General features: G+C 46.2%; 1 protein-coding gene across 1 annotated transcript in view; it reads left to right on the top strand.

Moving 5' to 3' along the window:
* USP31 (ubiquitin specific peptidase 31) overlaps positions 1-18,579 on the top strand; it is an 88,032-nt gene that overhangs the window by 48,513 nt on the left and 20,940 nt on the right. The window contains exons 7-12 of the mRNA XM_028127385.2: positions 836-1,013; positions 3,519-3,630; positions 4,151-4,245; positions 11,889-11,966; positions 12,527-12,656; positions 16,906-17,025. Of these exons, the coding sequence (XP_027983186.2) occupies positions 836-1,013; positions 3,519-3,630; positions 4,151-4,245; positions 11,889-11,966; positions 12,527-12,656; positions 16,906-17,025 (713 nt within the window). The remainder of the gene's footprint in view (positions 1-835; positions 1,014-3,518; positions 3,631-4,150; positions 4,246-11,888; positions 11,967-12,526; positions 12,657-16,905; positions 17,026-18,579) is intronic.

Here is an 18,579-nt window from a genome sequence, read left to right as displayed (position 1 = left end):
TGACAGCTCTGCTTTCAGCAGTCTGTATAGGGCCTGCCAAACACATACCTGCATTCACGTTAATGTTGTTGGTGCAGTTTAGGTGATTGTATTGAAGTTCTGTAGTTGCTGTGAATCTAGTTAAATGTAGTTTCTTTTTTTAATCCTCACCCTTGGATGTGGTTTTTTTGTTTTGTTTGTTTTTACATTTTATTTTATTGATTTTAGAGAGGATGGGAAAGAGAGAGAGAAACCTCCCTGTGAAAGAGAAACATCAATTATTGCCTCCCGTACACGTCCTGACTGGAGATCGAACCCCAGTCCAGGTATGTGCCCTGACTGGGAACCATACCCCCAGCCTTTTTGGTGCATGGGACGACACTGCATCCAGCTGAGCTACCTGGTCAGGGCAAATGTAGTTTCTTATAAGTTTGGCCCTTAAAGCAGGGAGAAAAAGCAGCATTGGAATATTGAAGATCATTCCACTTGTATTAGCCTTTCCTTTTACTGCTTAAAAAGTTCATCTGGTTGCTGGTTGCACGCCCGGCCACACTTCACGTTGTTGTGGTGAATCATCTCTGCAGACTTGCCCTTCTTACATGGGACCTAATGGTCACTGCAGACAAGAGCTTTAATTTTCAGTTTCTGACGGTAAGGCCAGCTTAAATAATGACGCTGGAGAAATGATCTGAGTGGCGAGAGGAGTCATCTCAGAGTAGATTTTGTTCCTTCTTCAACTGCAGTTTAAATTATATAATGACAGCTTCTTAATTTCTCTATTGGGTAAAGTACTTGGTAATGAATGAAGGAAAAGAATTTTAAAGAGATGAAGTAAGTTTTTTCTATTTTGTTTCAGGAATTCACTTAAACAACAATCTGAACCACTTAACGATTGGCTTGGCCCATCATAGACTGTCTTCTGCACACGCAGCAGCAAAGCAGGGGAAGGTGGAGCTGCCCGTGACGAGAGCAGAGAGCGACAAGATCGTCCTGCTGGTGTGCAACCGCGCCTGCACCGGGCAGCAGGGAAAGAGGTGCAGACAGCTTCTTTTCAGCATCTGCGGAGGCTTTGAAAAGTCTCATGTTTTCAAAAGTAGGGATAAAAGCACCCTTACTTTAGTAGTTCATTTTTGATTCTGATGTTTAGAAAGAGGATGTGTATAAGGTGACCTGATTGGAGGGGGTGGGAGGGAGAATATAAAATTAGGATGATAGAATCTGAGTGAGAACGGCTCTTCAAGCTCTGGTAGTTTTTAAAGGCTCCTGTCATATGTCTGTTTCCAGCACAAGCTCCTCTAGTGGCCCCAGACCTATACACCTCTATACAGCTGCTTTCTTAGCAGCTTTCTCTTCCTTCTTTAAATTCTTAACACATTACTTGGATGGTATGTACACCACAATCTTAGGTTCCAAACGGAGCTCTCTCTCCCTGCACCCTGGCCCTCCAGCGTTTCCTGTCTAAGCAGTGGTGGGTGCCGCTCTTGGTGCAGCGGCATAAGCCAGGAAGCTGGGAGTTGGAAATCTCTCAGGGCTGTTCCCTCTGTAAGCACTTCCCTCTGCGGGGGTTTCGACTGTCTTTTAAAGTAGCCTTCTCCCAGTAGTGATGTCACCTGCGTGATAAGCACAGTGTGGATCTGCTTGGGGAGGAAGGCACTTGTTGTTTCTACTCATTGTCAAGGTAGCATTTATATGAGCCTTTTAAAAGGTTGCTTTGGAATAAATTCCTCTTTTAAAGATGCTGAATAATGTAAATGCAAAATGTGTTGATTTGTGCATTTTTGATGCTCATTTAACAAATACTCGAGTGTTGCCAGTGTGTGGGGCACTGTTCTAAACACAGGGGCTACGTAGCAGACAGACAGGATCTGCCTTCCCAGGAGCTTACATCCTAATTAGGACAGAGTGACTACAAGCAAGGAAACACATTTAACTTCAGTCCTTTCCACTTTGAAGATTTTAGAACTGGCTGGGATGATAGAGTGTGCTGGGGCTGGGGGCACTGTTAGGGAGGGAGGTCGGTGAGGGCTTTCTTGCAGCAGCTGAGCCTGAGAGGAGAGGGTGAGCTGTGTGACCCTCTGGGGAATAGGATCTCATGAGAGGGGACTTGGAGTGCAAAGACGCTTAGCCTGGAGGAGCCTGGCATGTGTAAGGGACAGGAGGGAAGGGCTGTTAGTCTCTTAGAAGTGAAGACATGGTCACTGAAATGTGGCCAGATGGTTTACATGTGCTTGTAACTTCACGTCACAGTCATCGTTAGGCAGATAGGTTGGCGCACTGTGAGTGTCACTGTGAACAAACTTTTTATTCGGAGTTGGGTTTCTTGGTGATCTTAGCGCCTCTACTTTGGCCTGAGTCAGAGTTTATCTGATTCCTCACTCACTCACTCAGCATCTACCGTGTTATAGGCTACCAAGATAGCGAACCACATTTCCTTCCACCAGCGAGCTCGCAGTGCATGGTGGAGGCAGAAGGAGGATCAGGCACTGTAAGTTGGTGCTGTGGTGCCGAGAGCACAGGGAACAAACTGGCAGGTGCTTCCGCAGGACACCTCTGCGGGGTCTTGACGTGGGTGAGTGGGGCCTAGCCCAGGAGCAGGCTGGGAAGGCTTTCCAGGCTGCGGGAATTGGCTGAACAAAGACCTGGGTGTGTGAATTGGACACATTCAGGGCACACAGCACGTAGGTGTGAATGGCTGGAGCTTGGGGAGTGAGGGCAGCCCAGCGTGCTCCACCATGGCTGCATTTTAGAATGGCCTGGGGACTTCTAAAAAGTCTGTGCTTGAGCCATCCACCAGAGTGACTGCAGCAGGGTCTCGGGGGGGCTGCCCTTGGCACCCTTGTTCAAAACTCCCTCAATGCCGTTGCCTGCAGCCATAGCCAAGAGCCAGGCACCACCTCCTGTTCTCCAACACCTGACAGCCTGGCACCGCAGGGGCCACGTGGCTCTCCCTGGCTGCCTGCCTGCTAGGCCTGCTCCTCCTGTCTGCTCCTCTGGCATTAACCCCTTGCTTGTTTGACCTGTGCTGTTCCAGACTGCTGTCCACTCCGGCCTTCTTTCCTCATTGTCTCCACTGATCCTGTGTCTTGCTTTCTATATCCTAGCCTTATGCTCCCCCAGAAGCCATTTTGATGTATGAGCTGTTAAATTTCATTTAGAAAACCCAGCTTCTCTTCTGACTGTTTCATCCACTTATGAGGGTTATATTAAATTTCCTGTTTGTTTTATATTGAGAACAGCCCTAAAACCAATTATATAGTGATTCCATTTAAGAAGGTCAGTGGTTGAGCATTGACCCAAGAACCAAGAAATCACTGGTGTGATATCCGGTCAGGACACTTGGCCGGGCAGTGGGCTTGATCCTCAGTAGGGGGTGTGCAGGAGACAGTCGATTGATGTTTCTCTCTCATCGATGTTTCTACCTCCCTGTCCCTCTCCCTTTCTCTACTGTCGGTAAAAACGTATTTAAAACAAAGATCATGAGAAAGGAATACAGCATAAAGGAATTGCTATAATTTAATTGAAATGGTTGTGTGTGTTAGGTTTGGACAGCCTTTTGTGCTGCACTTGGAGAAGACAATAGCCTGGGACCTGCTGCAGAAGGAAATCTTGGAGAAGATGAAGTATTTCCTGAGGCCCACGGTTTGCATTCAGGTGTGTACGTGCTCTGGTATTCCGGCCCAGCATGCGTGTGTACGAGTGAGCAAACAGTCTTTGCGGGGAGTTCAGAGTTCAGGCCTCTGCAGAGCTCTTCAGTAGGGCTCTGGGACGAGGACTGAGCCTCGTCTGTGAAGCGAGCTGCCGCTGCACGTTTCCCTTTCGAAGGTTGTCTAATCATCGTTAGCACGCGATCAGCTCGGACAGCTTTTGGAGAACATCCCTCTGTATATTTTCAAAATCAGGGTTTCAGTGTTAAGGTATCCATGGGAAACTGACATTAAGTTAATGTTCCACGACTGCCGTGTGTTACCTGTCTTGCATAACATGTTTGATGTGTAAATTGCATTTGGGTAAATCATATTTAAAGTGTATCAGAGCAGCTCAGCAACCTGACAGCATTATGGAGGAGCATTTTACAAAAGTTTGCCCCCCCTCTAACCTGGTTTGGAAAGACCATTGTGAAACTGATGCCCGTAGAGAAATCCAGCCTAACTCTCCTCCCCGTTCGCTGCAGGTGTGTCCGTTCAGCTTGCGTGTGGTCAGTGTGGTGGGAATAACGTACTTGCTGCCCCAGGAGGAGCAGCCACTGTGCCACCCAACGGTAGAAAGGTAAAACATCACCTTCTAGAATTTCACAAGCGCTCATGTGGGATTTCTAGTGACGTCTGGTATGATGTCCACACAAGTGTGTTCTTTGGGCTCATTTAGAAATTAAGTCCTTATTTTACTTTTGATTCATGTTAGGATATGATATGTTTCAGGATCCTTTTTGGAAAAGCCTAGAGTACTCATGTTAAGGAAAGCAAATTGCTGTATATCCCAGGACTACAGATAAATGACACTTTCATATTCACCAAGGTTGACGTTTCCCCAAGTAGAATTCTCATCATGCCACTCCCCCTCGCCGTCCTTGCAGGGTGACCTGTGTGTAAAAGACAAAGCCGGGCTCCACAGTGCAGGGCGTGCTTCAGTTTGGGTTGTGACTGCTTCCTCTGTCAGGCCTGCTTGCTGCTCCCACCATCCTACCCCTTCGGCGGCGGCAGGGGCCGCGGCTGCTTGGACACACAGCACGGCTTCATGACCGTATCTTTCCTCTGTCCATCCTTCCCCTGTGGTCAGATTGTTCTCACACTGTGCTTCCCTGTACTTTCTACACACTTCTTTTTTTTTTTTTTTTTAATATTTTTATTGAGGTATTATATGTGTACATATCTTACTATTACCCCCCACCCCACACCCACACATGCCCTCCCCCCCCAGAGTTTTGCGTCCATTGTTTATGCTTATATGCATGCATACAAGTCCTTCGTTTGATTTCATAACTCCCCCACCTTTCCCAAACTTTCCCCCTGTACTTTGAAAGTCTGTTTGATGCTTTACTGTCTCTGTATCTATCTTTTTGTTCACCACTTTATAATGTTCTTTACTATCCCTAAATGAGTGAGATCATGTGGTATTTTTCTTTCATTGACTGGCTTATTTCACTTAGCATAATGTTCTCCAATTCCATCCAGGTTGCTGCAAATGATGAGAATTCCTTCTTTTTTATGGCAGCATAGTATTCCATTGTGTAGATGTACCACAGTTTTCCGATCCAGTCATCTGCTGATGGGCACCTAGGCTGTTTCCAAATCTTAGCTATTGTAAATTGTGCTGCTATGAACATAGTGGTGCATATATCCTTTCTGATTGGTGTTTCTAGTTTCTTCGGATATATTCCCAGGAGTGGGATTACTGGGTCAAATGGGAGTTCCATTTTCAGTTTTTTGAGGAAACTCCATACTGTTCTCCACAGTGGCTGCACCAGTCTGCATTCCCACCAGCAGTGCACGAGGGTTCCTTTTTCTCCGCATCCTCGCCAACACTTGTTGTTTGTTGATTTGTTGATGATAGCCATTCTGACAGGTGTGAGATGGTACCTCATTGTTGTTTTGATTTGCATCTCTCGGATAATAAGTGACTTTGAACATGTTTTCATGTGTCTCTTGGCCTTCCTTCTGTCTTCTTTTGAAAATATTCTGTTTAGGTCTGTTGCCCATTTTTTTATTGGATCATTTATCTTCCTCTTATTAAGTTGCATAAGCTGCCTGTAGATGTTGGAGATTAAACCTTTATCAGTGATAGCATTTGCAAATATGTTTTCCCATGCGGTGGGCTTTCTTGTTGTTTTGTTGATGGTTTCTTTTGCTGTAAAAAAGCTTTTTATTTTGATGTATTCCCATTTGTTAATTTTCTCTTTAGCTTCCATTGCCCTAGGGGCAGTGTCAGTGAAGAAGTTCTTTTGGCATATGTCTGAGATTTTGTTGCCTGTGGAGTCCTCTAGTATTTTTATGGTTTCCCGTCTTATGTTTAAGTCCTGTATCCATTTTGAGTTTATTTTTGTGTATGGTGTAAGTTGGTGATCTAGTTTCATTTTTTTGCATGTATCTGTCCAGTTTTCCCAACACCATTTATTGAAGAGACTGTCTTGACTCCATTGTATGTTCATGCCTCCTTTGTCAAATATTAATTGAGCATAGTGGTTTGGGTCGATATCTGGGTTCTCTATTCTGTTCCATTGATCAATATGTCTGTTCTTGTGCCAGTACCAGGCTGTTTTGAGAACAGTGGCTTTGTAATACAGCTTGAAATCTGGTATTGAGATCCCACCTACTTTATTCTTCTTTCTGAGGATTGCTGAGGCTAGTCGGGGTCTTTTTTTATTCCAGATGAATTTTTGGAGAGTTCTTTCTAGGTCTGTGAAATATGCTGTTGGTATTTTGATGGGGAGTGCATTGAATCTGTAGATTGCTTTGGGTAGTATGGACATTTTAATGATGTTGATTCTACCAATCCAGGAACATGGTATGTTCTTCCATCTGTTTACGTCTTCCTCTATCTCTTTTTTCAGTGTCCTGTAGTTTTCTGCGTATAGGTCTTTTACCTCCTTAGTTAAGTTTATTCCTAGGTATCTTAATTTTTTTGGTGCGATGGTAAATGGGATTGCTTTTTTAGTCTCTCTTTCTGTAAGTTCATTATTGGTGTATAGAAAAGCCATAGATTTCTTGGCGTTAATTTTGTATCCCGCTACATTGCCGAATTCATTTATTAAGTCTATTAGTTTTTTGATGGAATCTTTTGGGTTTTTTATGTACAATATCATGTCATCTGCAAATAAGGACAGCTTCACTTCTTCTTTTCCAATTTGGATGCCTCTTATTTCTTCTTCTTGCCTAATTGCGATAGCTAATACTTCCAGTACTATGTCAAACAGGAGTGGTGAGAGTGGGCATCCCTGTCTTGTTCCTGTTCTTAGGGGAAATGGTTTTAGTTTTTGCCCATTGAGTATGATGTTTGCTGTGGGTTTATCATAAATAGCTTTTATTATGTTGAGGTACGAGCCTTCTATTCCCACCTTGTTGAGAGTTTTTATCAGGAAAGGGTGTTGGATTTTGTCAAATGCTTTTTCTGCATCTATTGATATGACTATGTGATTTTTATCTCTCAATTTGTTTATGTGATGTATCACGTTTATTGATTTGCGGATATTGTACCATCCTTGCATTCCTGGAATAAATCCTACTTGGTCATGGTGTATGATCTTTCTGATGTACTGCTGGAGCCGATTTGCTAGAATTTTGTTGAGGATTTTGGCATCAATGTTCATGAGGGATATTGGCCTGTAATTCTCTTTCATTGAGTTGTCTTTATCTGGTTTTGGTATTAGGGTGATGCTGGCTTCATAGAAGGAGCCTGGAAGTGTTCCTTCCTCTTGAATTTTTTGGAATAGTCTGAGGAGGATAGGTTTTAGTTCTTCCTTGAAAGTTTGGTAAAACTCTCCTGTGAAGCCATCTGGTCCCGGGCTTTTGTTTGCCGGAAGCTTTTTGATGACTGCTTCAATTTCTTCCATAGTTACTGGCATGTTGAGCTGCTTAGATTCTTCCTGATTAAGTTTTGGAAGGTTGTATTTTTCTAGGAATATGTCGATTTCCTCTAGGTTGTCCAGTTTGTTGGAATAGAGTTGTTCGTAGTATTTTGTAACAATCCTTTGTATCTCAGCGGGGTCTGTTGTTATTTCACCTCTTTCATTTCTGATTTTGTTTATTTGGGTCCTCTCTCTTTGCTTCTTGGTGAGCGTGGCTAGAGGTCCATCAATCTTGTTTATCCTTTCAAAGAACCAGCTCTTGGTTTTGTTGATCTTTTGTATTGTTTCTTTGGTCTCTATGTCGTTTATCTCCGCTCTGATCTTTATTATTTCTTTCCTTCTGCTTACACTGGGCTTATCTTGTTGCTCTCTCTCTAACTCTTTGAGTTGTTGGGTTAGGTAATTTATTACCATTGTTTCTTGTTTTTTGAAGTAGGCTTGTAGAGCTATGAACTTCCCTCTCAGGACTGCTTTCATTGTGTCCCATAGATTTTGGATTGTTGTGTTTTCATTGTCGTTTGTTGCCATGATGTTTTTTATTTCTTCCTTGATGTCTTTGGTAACCCAGTCATGGTTTAATAACATGCTGTTTAGTCTCCAAGTATTTGATTTCTTTGGGTTGTTTTTATTGTAGTTGATTTCCAGTTTTATGCCACTGTAATCTGAGAAGATACTTGATATGATTTCTATCTTCTTGAATTTGGAGAGACTTTGCCTATGTCCTAACATATGGTCTATCTTTGAAAATGACCCATGTGCACTTGAGAAGAATGTATATTCTGTGGCTTTGGGGTGAAATGTTCTGAAGATGTCTATTAATTCCATCTGTTCTAGTGAGTCATTTAGGATTGATGTTTCTTTGCTGATTTTTTGTTTAGAGGATTTGTCCAATGGTGATAGTGGGGTATTGAAGTCTCCTACTATGATTGTATTACTGTCAATCTCTCCTTTGATATCTTCCAGGAGTTTTTTAATGTATCTTGGTGCTCCTGTATTGGGTGCATATATGTTTACCAGAGTTATTTCTTCTTGTTGGATTTCTCCCTTTAGTATTATGAAGTGGCCTTCATTATCTCTTGTTATGTCCTTCACTTTGAGATCTAATTTGTCAGATATAAGTATTGCAACCCCAGCTTTTTTTTCATTTCCATTTGCCTGGAAAACCTTTTTCCATCCCTTTACTCTCAGTCTGTATGCATCCTTTTTTTTGAGGTGGGTTTCCTGTAGACAGCAGATATCTGGGTTTTGTTTTCTTATCCAGTCTGTTACCCTGTGTCTTTTGATTGGGGCATTCAATCCATTTACATTTAAAGTTATTATTGATAGGTACTTATTTGACGCCATTTTTATTCTATACCCCTGTGTACCTTCTTTGCTTCCTATTTCTTTCTTTTTTTTTTTTTACAGCAGACCCTTTAGCATTTCTACACACTTCTTATAGTACAACACACTATTAAAATAATGATACATGTATGACACATAAATATAAAAGCTCATGTTACTGTTTTTATTATGATTTTTTCAACAAATGTTGTAGTGCCTGCATTTCAGTATTTCAAAAAAGTCTACAACGTGGTTCTGTTTGAAAGCAGGTTACTGTTTGGTTTTGTTATTTTAACATCTTTTTTTTTTAATTGATCTTAGAGAGAGGGAGGGAGGGAGGGAGGGAGTGGGGGGGCAGACATCAGTTGGTTGCCTCCTGCACATGCCCTGACCAGGAATCGAACCTGTATCCTTTCGGTGTACGGGACAATGATTCAACCAACTGAGCCACACCAGCTGGGACAAGTCACTGTTTGGTTTTAAAGATGAGAATTAATAGATTAGATAATGCTTCAAAACATTGCAAAGCATAAGAAAATTAGATGAGTAATATTGACTATTTTGTGTGTGTGTGTGTGTGTGTGTGTGTGTGTGTAAAGGCTCCCTTTGTGTTCTCTGACCATTCCTTTTTATAAGTACAGCCTTTTCTTCTTTTTTTTTTAAAATGTATTTTTATTGATTTCAGAGAGGAAGGGAGAGGGAGAGAGAGATACAAACATCAATGATGAGAGAGAATCATTGATCAGCTGCCACCTGCACTCCCCCTACTGGGGATCAAGCCTACAACCCAGGCATGTGCCCTTGACTGGAACCGAATCTGGGACCCTTCAGTCCGCAGGCCGGCTAGGGCAGTAATATTGACTATTAACCCTTTGCACTCGCTTGCTTTTTTCTCGATTCCTTTATTCTAATGCTAACCATGTCGAGTCACACTCGACATCTGAGTGCAAAAGGTTAATCCTGAGTTTCTCAGGAGATGGAATGTGCCAAGGCAATCAGTGGGGCTTTATGAAGGAAGGAGGTGGAACTTGAGCAGGACCTAGTGGAAGTTCAGGTTGGCGCAGACCGAGTCCAAGGACAGGCACGGTTTATGGGGAAGGGGTGCCGGAGCAGACTTGGTTCCCAGAGAAACTGTTTGGGTTGGTGAGAAATTGGACAGAGTTGGAAAGGTCCTAAAGAACATCTAAGAGTGACTATGGATAGCTTTATAACAGGATTCTAAATTTCTTCCAATCCCTTTTTCTATACTGGACATTTTAATGTAAGGTTTTTTTAGTCCCACCGTAACCTACTTATTGTATATGAAGTTATTATAATGGTCTCACTAGAAACTTTTTCTGATGGGGAATGATGATGAAGATGTTCAGAAATCACATGATTTCAGATTTCAGATAGGATGACCATATTTAAGTAAAAGCATTTATTTAGAAAACTAGAAGCCCACTGTGCAAAATCGTGCGAGACCCAGACCACCATGGGACCCAGCGCGCCATGGGACCCAGCGTCAAGTCCCCACCCACCTGCGTCAAGTAGCCCACCTGCGTGTGCCTTGCTGCGCACGCAGCCTCACCCACCCACATGCACGCACGCAGCCCCGCTCACCCACATGCACGCACGCAGCCCCTCCCACCCGCGTGCTCGCTCGCCCACCCACGTGCACGCATGCAGCCCCGCCCACCTTGAAGACAGTTGTGGACGGAGATAAGAATAGTTTCCTGCTCTAACCTTTCCTTCTCAGAAGCACTTAAGTTGACCTTTGTTGAAAGATGAGAATTGAACAGAGCAACACTTACTTGTTCCCATGAAGAAATATGACGTTCAGCAGGTGCCTTTTGGCGTTTGGTCATGACGGCATCACGGCCACGGGGTTTTTATAATAGAGACTAGAGGCCCCATGCATGAAATTCGTGCATGGTGTGGGGTGTCCCTCAGCCCAGCCAGCACCCTCTCCAATCTGGGACCCCTCAAGGGGTGTCCGACTGCCCGTTTAGGCCCAATCCTAAACGGGCAGTGGGACATCCCTCTAACAATCCAGGACTGCTGGCTCCCAACTGCTTGACTGCCTGCCTTCCTGATTGCCCCTAACCTCTTCTGCCTGCCAGACTGATCACCCCCTAACCACTCTCCTGCCAGCCTGATTGATGCCTAACTGCTCCCCTGCCAGCCTGTTTGCCCCTAACTGCCCTCCCCTGCAGGCCTGGTCCCCCACAACTGCCCTCCCCTACTGGCCATCTTGTGGTGGCCATCTTGTCTTCACATGGGGGCAACCATCTTTGACCACATGGGGACAGCCATCTTGTGTGTTGGAGTGATGGTCAATTGCATATTACTCTTTTATTAGATAGGATGGAGGCCTGGTGCACGGGTGGGGGCCAGCTGGTTTGCCCTGAAGGGTGTCTTGGATCAGGGTGGGGGTTCCCTTGGGGAATGGGGCGGCATGGGCGAGGGGCCTGTGGTGGTTTGCAGGCTGGCTACGCCCCTCGGTGACCCAAGCAGAGGCACTGGTATCTGGGATTTATTTATCTTCTATAATTGAAACTTTGTAGCCTTGAGCAGAGCCAAGCCTCCTGCTTGCACTATGGCCACAGTCATTTTTGTTGGGATTTATTTATCTTCTATAATTGAAACTTTGTAGCGGAGGCCAAGGCAGGCCAGGGCTGCGGGAGCTTGGCTTCCTCCATTGCTGGGGGCAACCCAAGCCTCCTGCTCTCTCTAGCTCTGTGGCTGCCACCATTTTTGTTGGGATATATTTATCTTCTATAATTGAAACTTTGTAGCCTTGAGTGGAGGCCTGGGCCCGCCAGGGTGTGCAGAAAGCTTGGCTTCCTTCATTGCTGGGGAAACCCAAGCCTCCTGCTCTCTCTGTGGCTTCAGCCATCTTGGTTGGGGTAATTTGCATACTCGCTCCTGATTGGCTAGTGGGCATGGCTTGTGGGTGTAGCAGAGCGATGGTTAATTTGCATATTACTCTTTTATTAGATAGGATAACGTGACTCCCCTTCCTCCCCATCCCCTTTATCTACAGGGCATTAAAATCATGTGGACCAGGTGGCACTGCTCATGTGAAATTAGTGGTAGAATGGGACAAGGAGACAAAAGATTTGTGAGTATTTTTTACTTAGTGTTTATAGAGTCATTGTTTTAATTATTTTAAAAGCATGCCTTTGATCTTTCAAATTAGCAGAAACCCAAATTTCTCTTCAACTGTTTAGTGTCTGGTGTGTTGCTAATCCTTTATTTAAGTAGTTTATTATTTCTCTCCTATACATTCTGTTGTTTGCTGCTAATGAGATAGAAGCTATATATTCGTTTGTGTGTGTGTATGTTTATTCATTGTAGGTCCAATTACTTTGATTTGTATTACAGGCCCATTAACTCTAGTGAGTTAGGCAAGATGTGTGCCCTTAGTTACAAAGGACAAGAGTATATGGTTTAATTAGCACAGTTCATGGCCAGTCCCCAAAAAAACCAACTCAACAAGTTATTTCTTCTTGAAAATAATGTTATAGAGAATTTTTCAAGAACACGTTGGAACATGGGAAATTGCTTTCTTACACATTGACCTTCTTGTTTATGAAATTATATCTATGCTGTGAAGCTGTAATTGTATTTTGTGTCAGTTTTGCAAGATATTGCTGATAAATGCTTTGCCCCCAATGGCAGCTTGTTTGTAAATACTGAAGATGAGTATATCCCTGATGCAGAGAGTGTTCGTCTGCAACGGGAGCGTCATCATCAGCCTCAAACTTGCACTTTATCCCAGTGTTTCCAACTCTACACCAAAGAGGAGCGGGTGAGAGCTGGGGAGCATTTCTTGGGTGGTGCGGTGGTAGGGATGGGGGCATAGCAAGGTGACAATGAAGAAACAAATTATGTCCCAGAAAACTCCCGAGTCGTTTTGCATTTACATAGGTTCTGCACACGTATGAGTACTTTAGTGTTAGGTTTTAAATCATTTTCCTTAGTAACTGGAACAGTAATTCTCAACTTTTTGGTACTAAGAACATAGGTGTGAGAACCTATCTAAATTAATTATAATTAAATAAAATTGGAAGTTCAGTTTCTTAGTTTCGTGTGCTCAGTAGACACAGTGTACATATAGACAGTTCTTCTATTGGGCAATTCTTTGGACCATTTAGCACAGTGCTTTGCAGATAGTAGGGATTTGGTAAATATTTGCATGTAAGGATGACAGATATACAGACAAGTCTCTGTGGATGGGGCTCAAGCCTGTGTGGTTTTTAAACCTCTCCAGGTTTGTGCACCTTGAGAAACCTTGACTAAAACACTTGTAGTTCATCTTGAGGTGATGTTAGGATCAGACTTTTATTTAAATTTTTAAAAAATTGATTTGAGAGAGAGAGACATGGATTTGTTGTTTCATGTATTTATGTATTCATTGGTTGATTCTTGTCTGTGTCCGGACTGGGGATGGAGCCTGCAACCTTGGTGTATTGGGATGACGCTCCCGACCAGGGTCAGGTCAGACTTTTGACTACTGATTGTTACTGTTCACTCTAAGTGCATAGCGAGTTATGCAGTTTCGGGTGGAAGAGGACTTGAACGCTTCTTTCTCTCTGATGGTTGGGCTCTACTGAATTTCAGAGAGGTGCTTGTTCAGCCACTGTTTGTACACCTTTAGTTGTGAAGCGTTTGCCTACGTAGGAGACTTACCATTTCCTCTTTGGAGGTCCCTGATGGAGACTGAGGTCAGCCTGGACTACATCCCCAGGTCACTGTGACTACATGTGTTCTCTCTAAGAATAGTTGGGGCCAAATATTTGTCTATCTTTTAAATATTTGAAATGCATTCCATCTTCTCACTGAGCCTTTTCACCCCCAAGTTGTCCATAGCTGGTTCCTTTAATAATAAGTTTCATAAGACCTTTTTTCAGTTTGGAGCTTATATAAAATAGTTCAGTGGCTTTGCAACCTGTTGATTGCCTGCTCTGTATAGCACCTTATCCTGTTTAGATTTTTTTTAATTGATTTGGGAGATGTTGGAGAATGGCACAAACCTTAGAGTTGAGCAGACCTACTAGATGGCAACACTGGTATTCTACAGAACGTCTCACTGATGGGAAGGATGAGTTCAAGCTAGCAGGATATATTTTCACTAGAGGCCTGGTGCACGAAAATTCGTGCACTCTGGGGGGCGGGTCCCTCAGCCAGGCCTGTGCCCTCTCATAGTCCGGGACCCTTCAGGGGATGTCACCTGCCAACTTAGGCCCGCTCCCTGGGGTATCGGGCCTAAGCTGGCAGTCAGACATCCCTCTGGCAGCCTGGTAGCCCTTGGGGGATGTCTGACTAATGACTTAGGCCCACTCCCCCCGGGCCTAAGCCATAGTTGGACATCCTTAGCACTGCTGAGGAGGTGGGAGAGGCTCCCGCCACCACCGCTGTGCTCACAGCCGTGAGCCCGGCTTGTGGCTGAGCGAAGCTCCCCCTGTGGGAGTGCACTGACCACCAGGGGGCAGTTCCTGTGTTGAGTGTCTGCCCCCTGGTGGTCAGTGTGTGTTATAGTGACCAGTCGTTCCCGGTCATTCTGCTGTTAGGGTCAATTTGCATATTACCCTTTTATTATACAGGATAGGGATTCATTCATTCAGTACATGTTTATTGAGTACATACTGTGTGCGAGGTACTGCACTAGGTCCTGGGGATTTGGCTGGGACCAAGAAAGTCAGTGTTTTACTTTACTCAAACAAGGAAGTAAAGAAAGTGGAGGTCATGGGTGAGGAAGGAACTGGCATGGCAAGAAACAGAAAGGAAGCCAGTGTGACTGGAGCACAGGGTGAGGAGAGACAGTGCTGGTTTTTGAGTAATCCTGAGTGTCCACCGTGGCGCCTGGCACATGGAAAGCATGCAGTCAGCATGCACTGGGATGAATAAGTAAATGGGGGTCATTGGGGAGTTCAGTCATTGGATCCAAAAATAACAGTGCAACGTAGGAGAGGAGAGGGTGTGGCCTGGCCGGCAGGAGGCTGTGTGACAGGAACTGTGGACGTGGGTTGTCTGCAAGCTCACATTGGTCAGCAGTGTCTGTAAGGGCTGCGTTAGACATTGTCCAGACCTCACAGTGATGGCACCGCTCTTCCCATCATCTTACACGCTCCCTGTTAAGACCCTGGCAGACCAGGCACAACCTGAGCGAGTGGCCAGGAATGGCGCCTTGGGAATCAAGACGTGGCGGAATGTATTTTGACAAAGGAGCCTGAAGGACTCAGGCACTTCAAGGATCATCCTGTGGAGGAGAAGGTGGACTTAATTTTACCTAAAAAAACAGAACTTAAAGATTGGAATTACAGGGAATTACTCTGTCTTAACATGGAAGAACTTGGTAATGAATTGTCTGAAACTGGAACAGCTTCCTGCTGAGCGAGCTCCCCTTGTGTGCCGGCAGGAGCTAGGCCAACGACTGTGTGGTGTGCAGGTCGGGAGCTCTCAGTAGCAGTACAGCTCGATAGTACAGGGGTCAGAGCGGTGTGCTAGAGACTGGCATTGTTATTACACGTTTCACGGCGTTCTTAGTCTCTTACAGAAGTATTGTTTGTAACGTGTCAGAAATTAACACAGCAACTGCTCCTTCCCCAGTGCACTGGGCTGGGTGGCCATGCGTGCGGACTGTTCCTGTGTCACACAGTGTGGACTTACCCGATGACAGAGGAGGCCCCTTCCGGTCTCACCTTCTGATGCACTCTCACCCCCCAGACTCGTGCAGACATGACTCCCCTTGTGAGAAAGCACTCCCTCCGCTCGGCTCCCTTCCCGCTGGCCTGCCAGCCCTCCTCGCCTTTCTGCCCCCTGCACGTTAGTGTCCCAGCGCTTTTCTCTCCCCCACGAGCCCTCAGCGTCTGCCTGGCCACACTCCCCACTCTGCTCCTGAAGTTCTCAGTCTACACTTGATCTCTCCGCAGGCTTGGTACTGACAGCCCTCCGTCCTCACCACTCCTTTCTGGTATCCGTGAAAGGGAGTGCTTCCGATTGCCCTGGTTTCTGCCTCTGCATCCTCAGGCTCTGCTGGTTTCTGAACGTTTGTATTTCCCTTAAAAAGAGGCATTCCCACCATCTGCCTGGCCTTCTTTCTCGTCCATCCCAGGGGCAGGGCCTTCCACTCCCTGATCTCCCTTACTTCGCTGTAATGTGGTCCCAGATCTGATGCAGCTGCTGATTCCCAGAGCAGGTTTAAGAATCTTTCACCTCTTAGCCCCTGGAACCTAACATGTTCCCCTCCTGAAACCTGGCCTGCAGAGATGACACATGTAGATGCAGATGACATTTACAAAGATCGTGTTGTAGCAGAAGGGGAGGATTGTTGAGCAATTCAGTGCCGGGGGAGAGAACAGTTAGGAGGCTGGTGATGTCCAGGTAAGAGAATGAGTGAGGACTTCAAATTCAGGTGGAGTTTGTCAGGGTAGAGAGGAGGAGACAGGACGAGAGATGGCAGAGAGAGAATAACTTTACGTGGACATAGAGTGGGAGGAAGAGGGAAGGGTTTGAGGGTTTGGGATAACCCCCATGGTCTGCCTTTGGGGGTGTCCTGGTGTTTGCTGAGACAGGAAAGGAGGAGAAAGGGGACTATGTTGATGGAAAGGTGATGAGTTTGGGGAATACGCTGAGTTTGAGGTGCTTCGGGGTCATACTCTCTAGACCAGGGGTGGAGACCCTGGCCCCTGTGCCGTATAAGGCCTGTGAAATCATTTGGTCTGGCCTGCCAAGGCATGAGGGGTGAGTTAATTAAATGACCAAATTTAGCAAGTTTACCAGATATAGCAAGCTAATTTTTAAGTTAGTAATTTTGTGTGGCCCTCGAATGATGTCATAAATATCCAAATGGCCCTTGGCAGAGAAAGGTTCCCCATCGCTGCTCTCGGCAGTCATCGGGCCTTTGAGAGAGAACCCACCCAGCAGGTGTGGGGAGCCCTTGTGTGCAGTTTCCAGACAGGAGCTGAGTTGCGGGCACTGGCCGAGCAGTGAGTGCAGCCACGCCCTCAGGAAGCTTCGCCCTGAGGCGCTCACACTGTCGTGCCCCTCGCTTCCAGCTGGCCCCCGACGACGCCTGGCGCTGCCCGCACTGCAAGCAGCTGCAGCAGGGGAGCATCACGCTGAGCCTGTGGACCCTGCCGGACGTGCTCATCGTCCACCTGAAGAGGTTCCGGCAGGTGAGGACGGGCTGTGGCCACGCGGGCCCTGGGTTCTCGGGGGTCCCTGCTTGACCCTGTGCCCCTGTCTGTGTTACACACGTCTGCCCTTGTGGGGCACCCTTGTTCTTTCCAGAGTTAGAGTGTCCTGTGGCCCTTTAAAGCCTATGCATTTTCGTTCATACTATGGATATTTTACTTTGTTCTGGAGCATTTGCTATAGGGTTGTAAATATTGTGTTTCAGTTTTGGTGAGCGTACTTTGGATTTAAAAAAAAAGGAGAGCTCCTTTCTGGGGGTGGGAGGATGGTGTTTCTCCCTGAAGGCATGATGGGGGCGTCCTGCTCCCAGGGGCGGTTGAACAGTTGGGGAAAGGAGTTAGAAACATGTACAAAGAAGATCTGCCCGGAGTGACATTGCTCTGTGAGTCAGTGTCCCCAGAACGGCTGTCTGTCCTGAGGTAGGCTGGTCCGGGACAGCCTCACTGTGTGAGGGCTAACGGGAGGTAAGCGTGGAGGGGTGTGGGCCTGGCTCTAGGAAGTTTTGTATCTGAGATTGGGGTAGGCATGAGGGGAGCAGGGTGTGCAGAGCCCCGCCCCTGAGGGAGTACGGCCATGCCAGAGGCTGGCAGCAGCCAGTTTGGCTGGCGCACCAGAGGGTTGGAGAGAGAGGTGCGAGCTGAGGTGGACGACGTGGGGGGGGGGGGGGGCGCGGGTTGTCCGCGCAGACAGAGTGGGACTCTGACGAAGGGCTTAGAAGTGACAAGAATGAAGGCAGGAGATCTGAAGGGGCCAGTGCAGTCCTCAGGGCTGGGAGGGGTGCTGATGGCTGGGGCTGCAGTCGTGGCAGAGGAGTTGGAGAGACCGGGAGAGGGGTAAGAGGCTTAGGGCTGCTGACCACGTGGCCTGCACATGGCTCCAGGGCTGGGGCTTTCACACAGATTTGGGGGCCAGCTGTGTGTTCCAACTGCACATGCCCATTGGGGTCTGCAGGTGGGGAGCTGTTGAGGGTTGGGACCCAGCCTTCTCTGTTTCCTCCCACACACACAGACTAATTTAGTTTGCTTTCTGTGTCTTTTGAAGGCACAGCGTCACCCTCCCAGCACCCTGAACGGTACCCGCAGGGTGTCTGACTCTTTTCTCTTGCCCCTCTCATCCAGGCCCTGGCAGTCACCTCCTCTGCTTGGTTACACCTCTCCCTTGCCTCCTGCATCTGTCCCCTGCTCCCCGTTTTTTTTTTTTAAAGATTTTTAAAATTGATTTTTAGAGAGAGGAAGGGAGAAGGAGAGAGAGAAATATTGATGTGAAAGTGAAGCATCGATTGGCTGCCTCCTGCAGGCCCCCTACCAGGGATTGAGCCCACAGCTACGGCACGTGCCCTGACCAGGAACTGAACCAGCATCCTTTCAGTGCACGGGACGACGTCCAACTGAGCCACCAGGCCAGGGTTCTCCATTCTTGCTGTCACCCTGCCAGTTCAGACTTTTGGTACTTTTTAGCTGGTTGCAATTGCAGTGTCTTTTTAAAAAAATATGTTTTTATTGATTTCAGAGAGAGGAAGGGGGAAGGAGATAGGA

This window comes from Eptesicus fuscus, chromosome 4 (genome assembly GCF_027574615.1).
Source record: "Eptesicus fuscus isolate TK198812 chromosome 4, DD_ASM_mEF_20220401, whole genome shotgun sequence".
In the NCBI taxonomy this organism is placed as follows: domain Eukaryota; kingdom Metazoa; phylum Chordata; class Mammalia; order Chiroptera; family Vespertilionidae; genus Eptesicus; species Eptesicus fuscus.
Note: the sequence above shows the minus strand (reverse complement) of the source record. Positions and strands in the feature narration are given on the sequence as shown.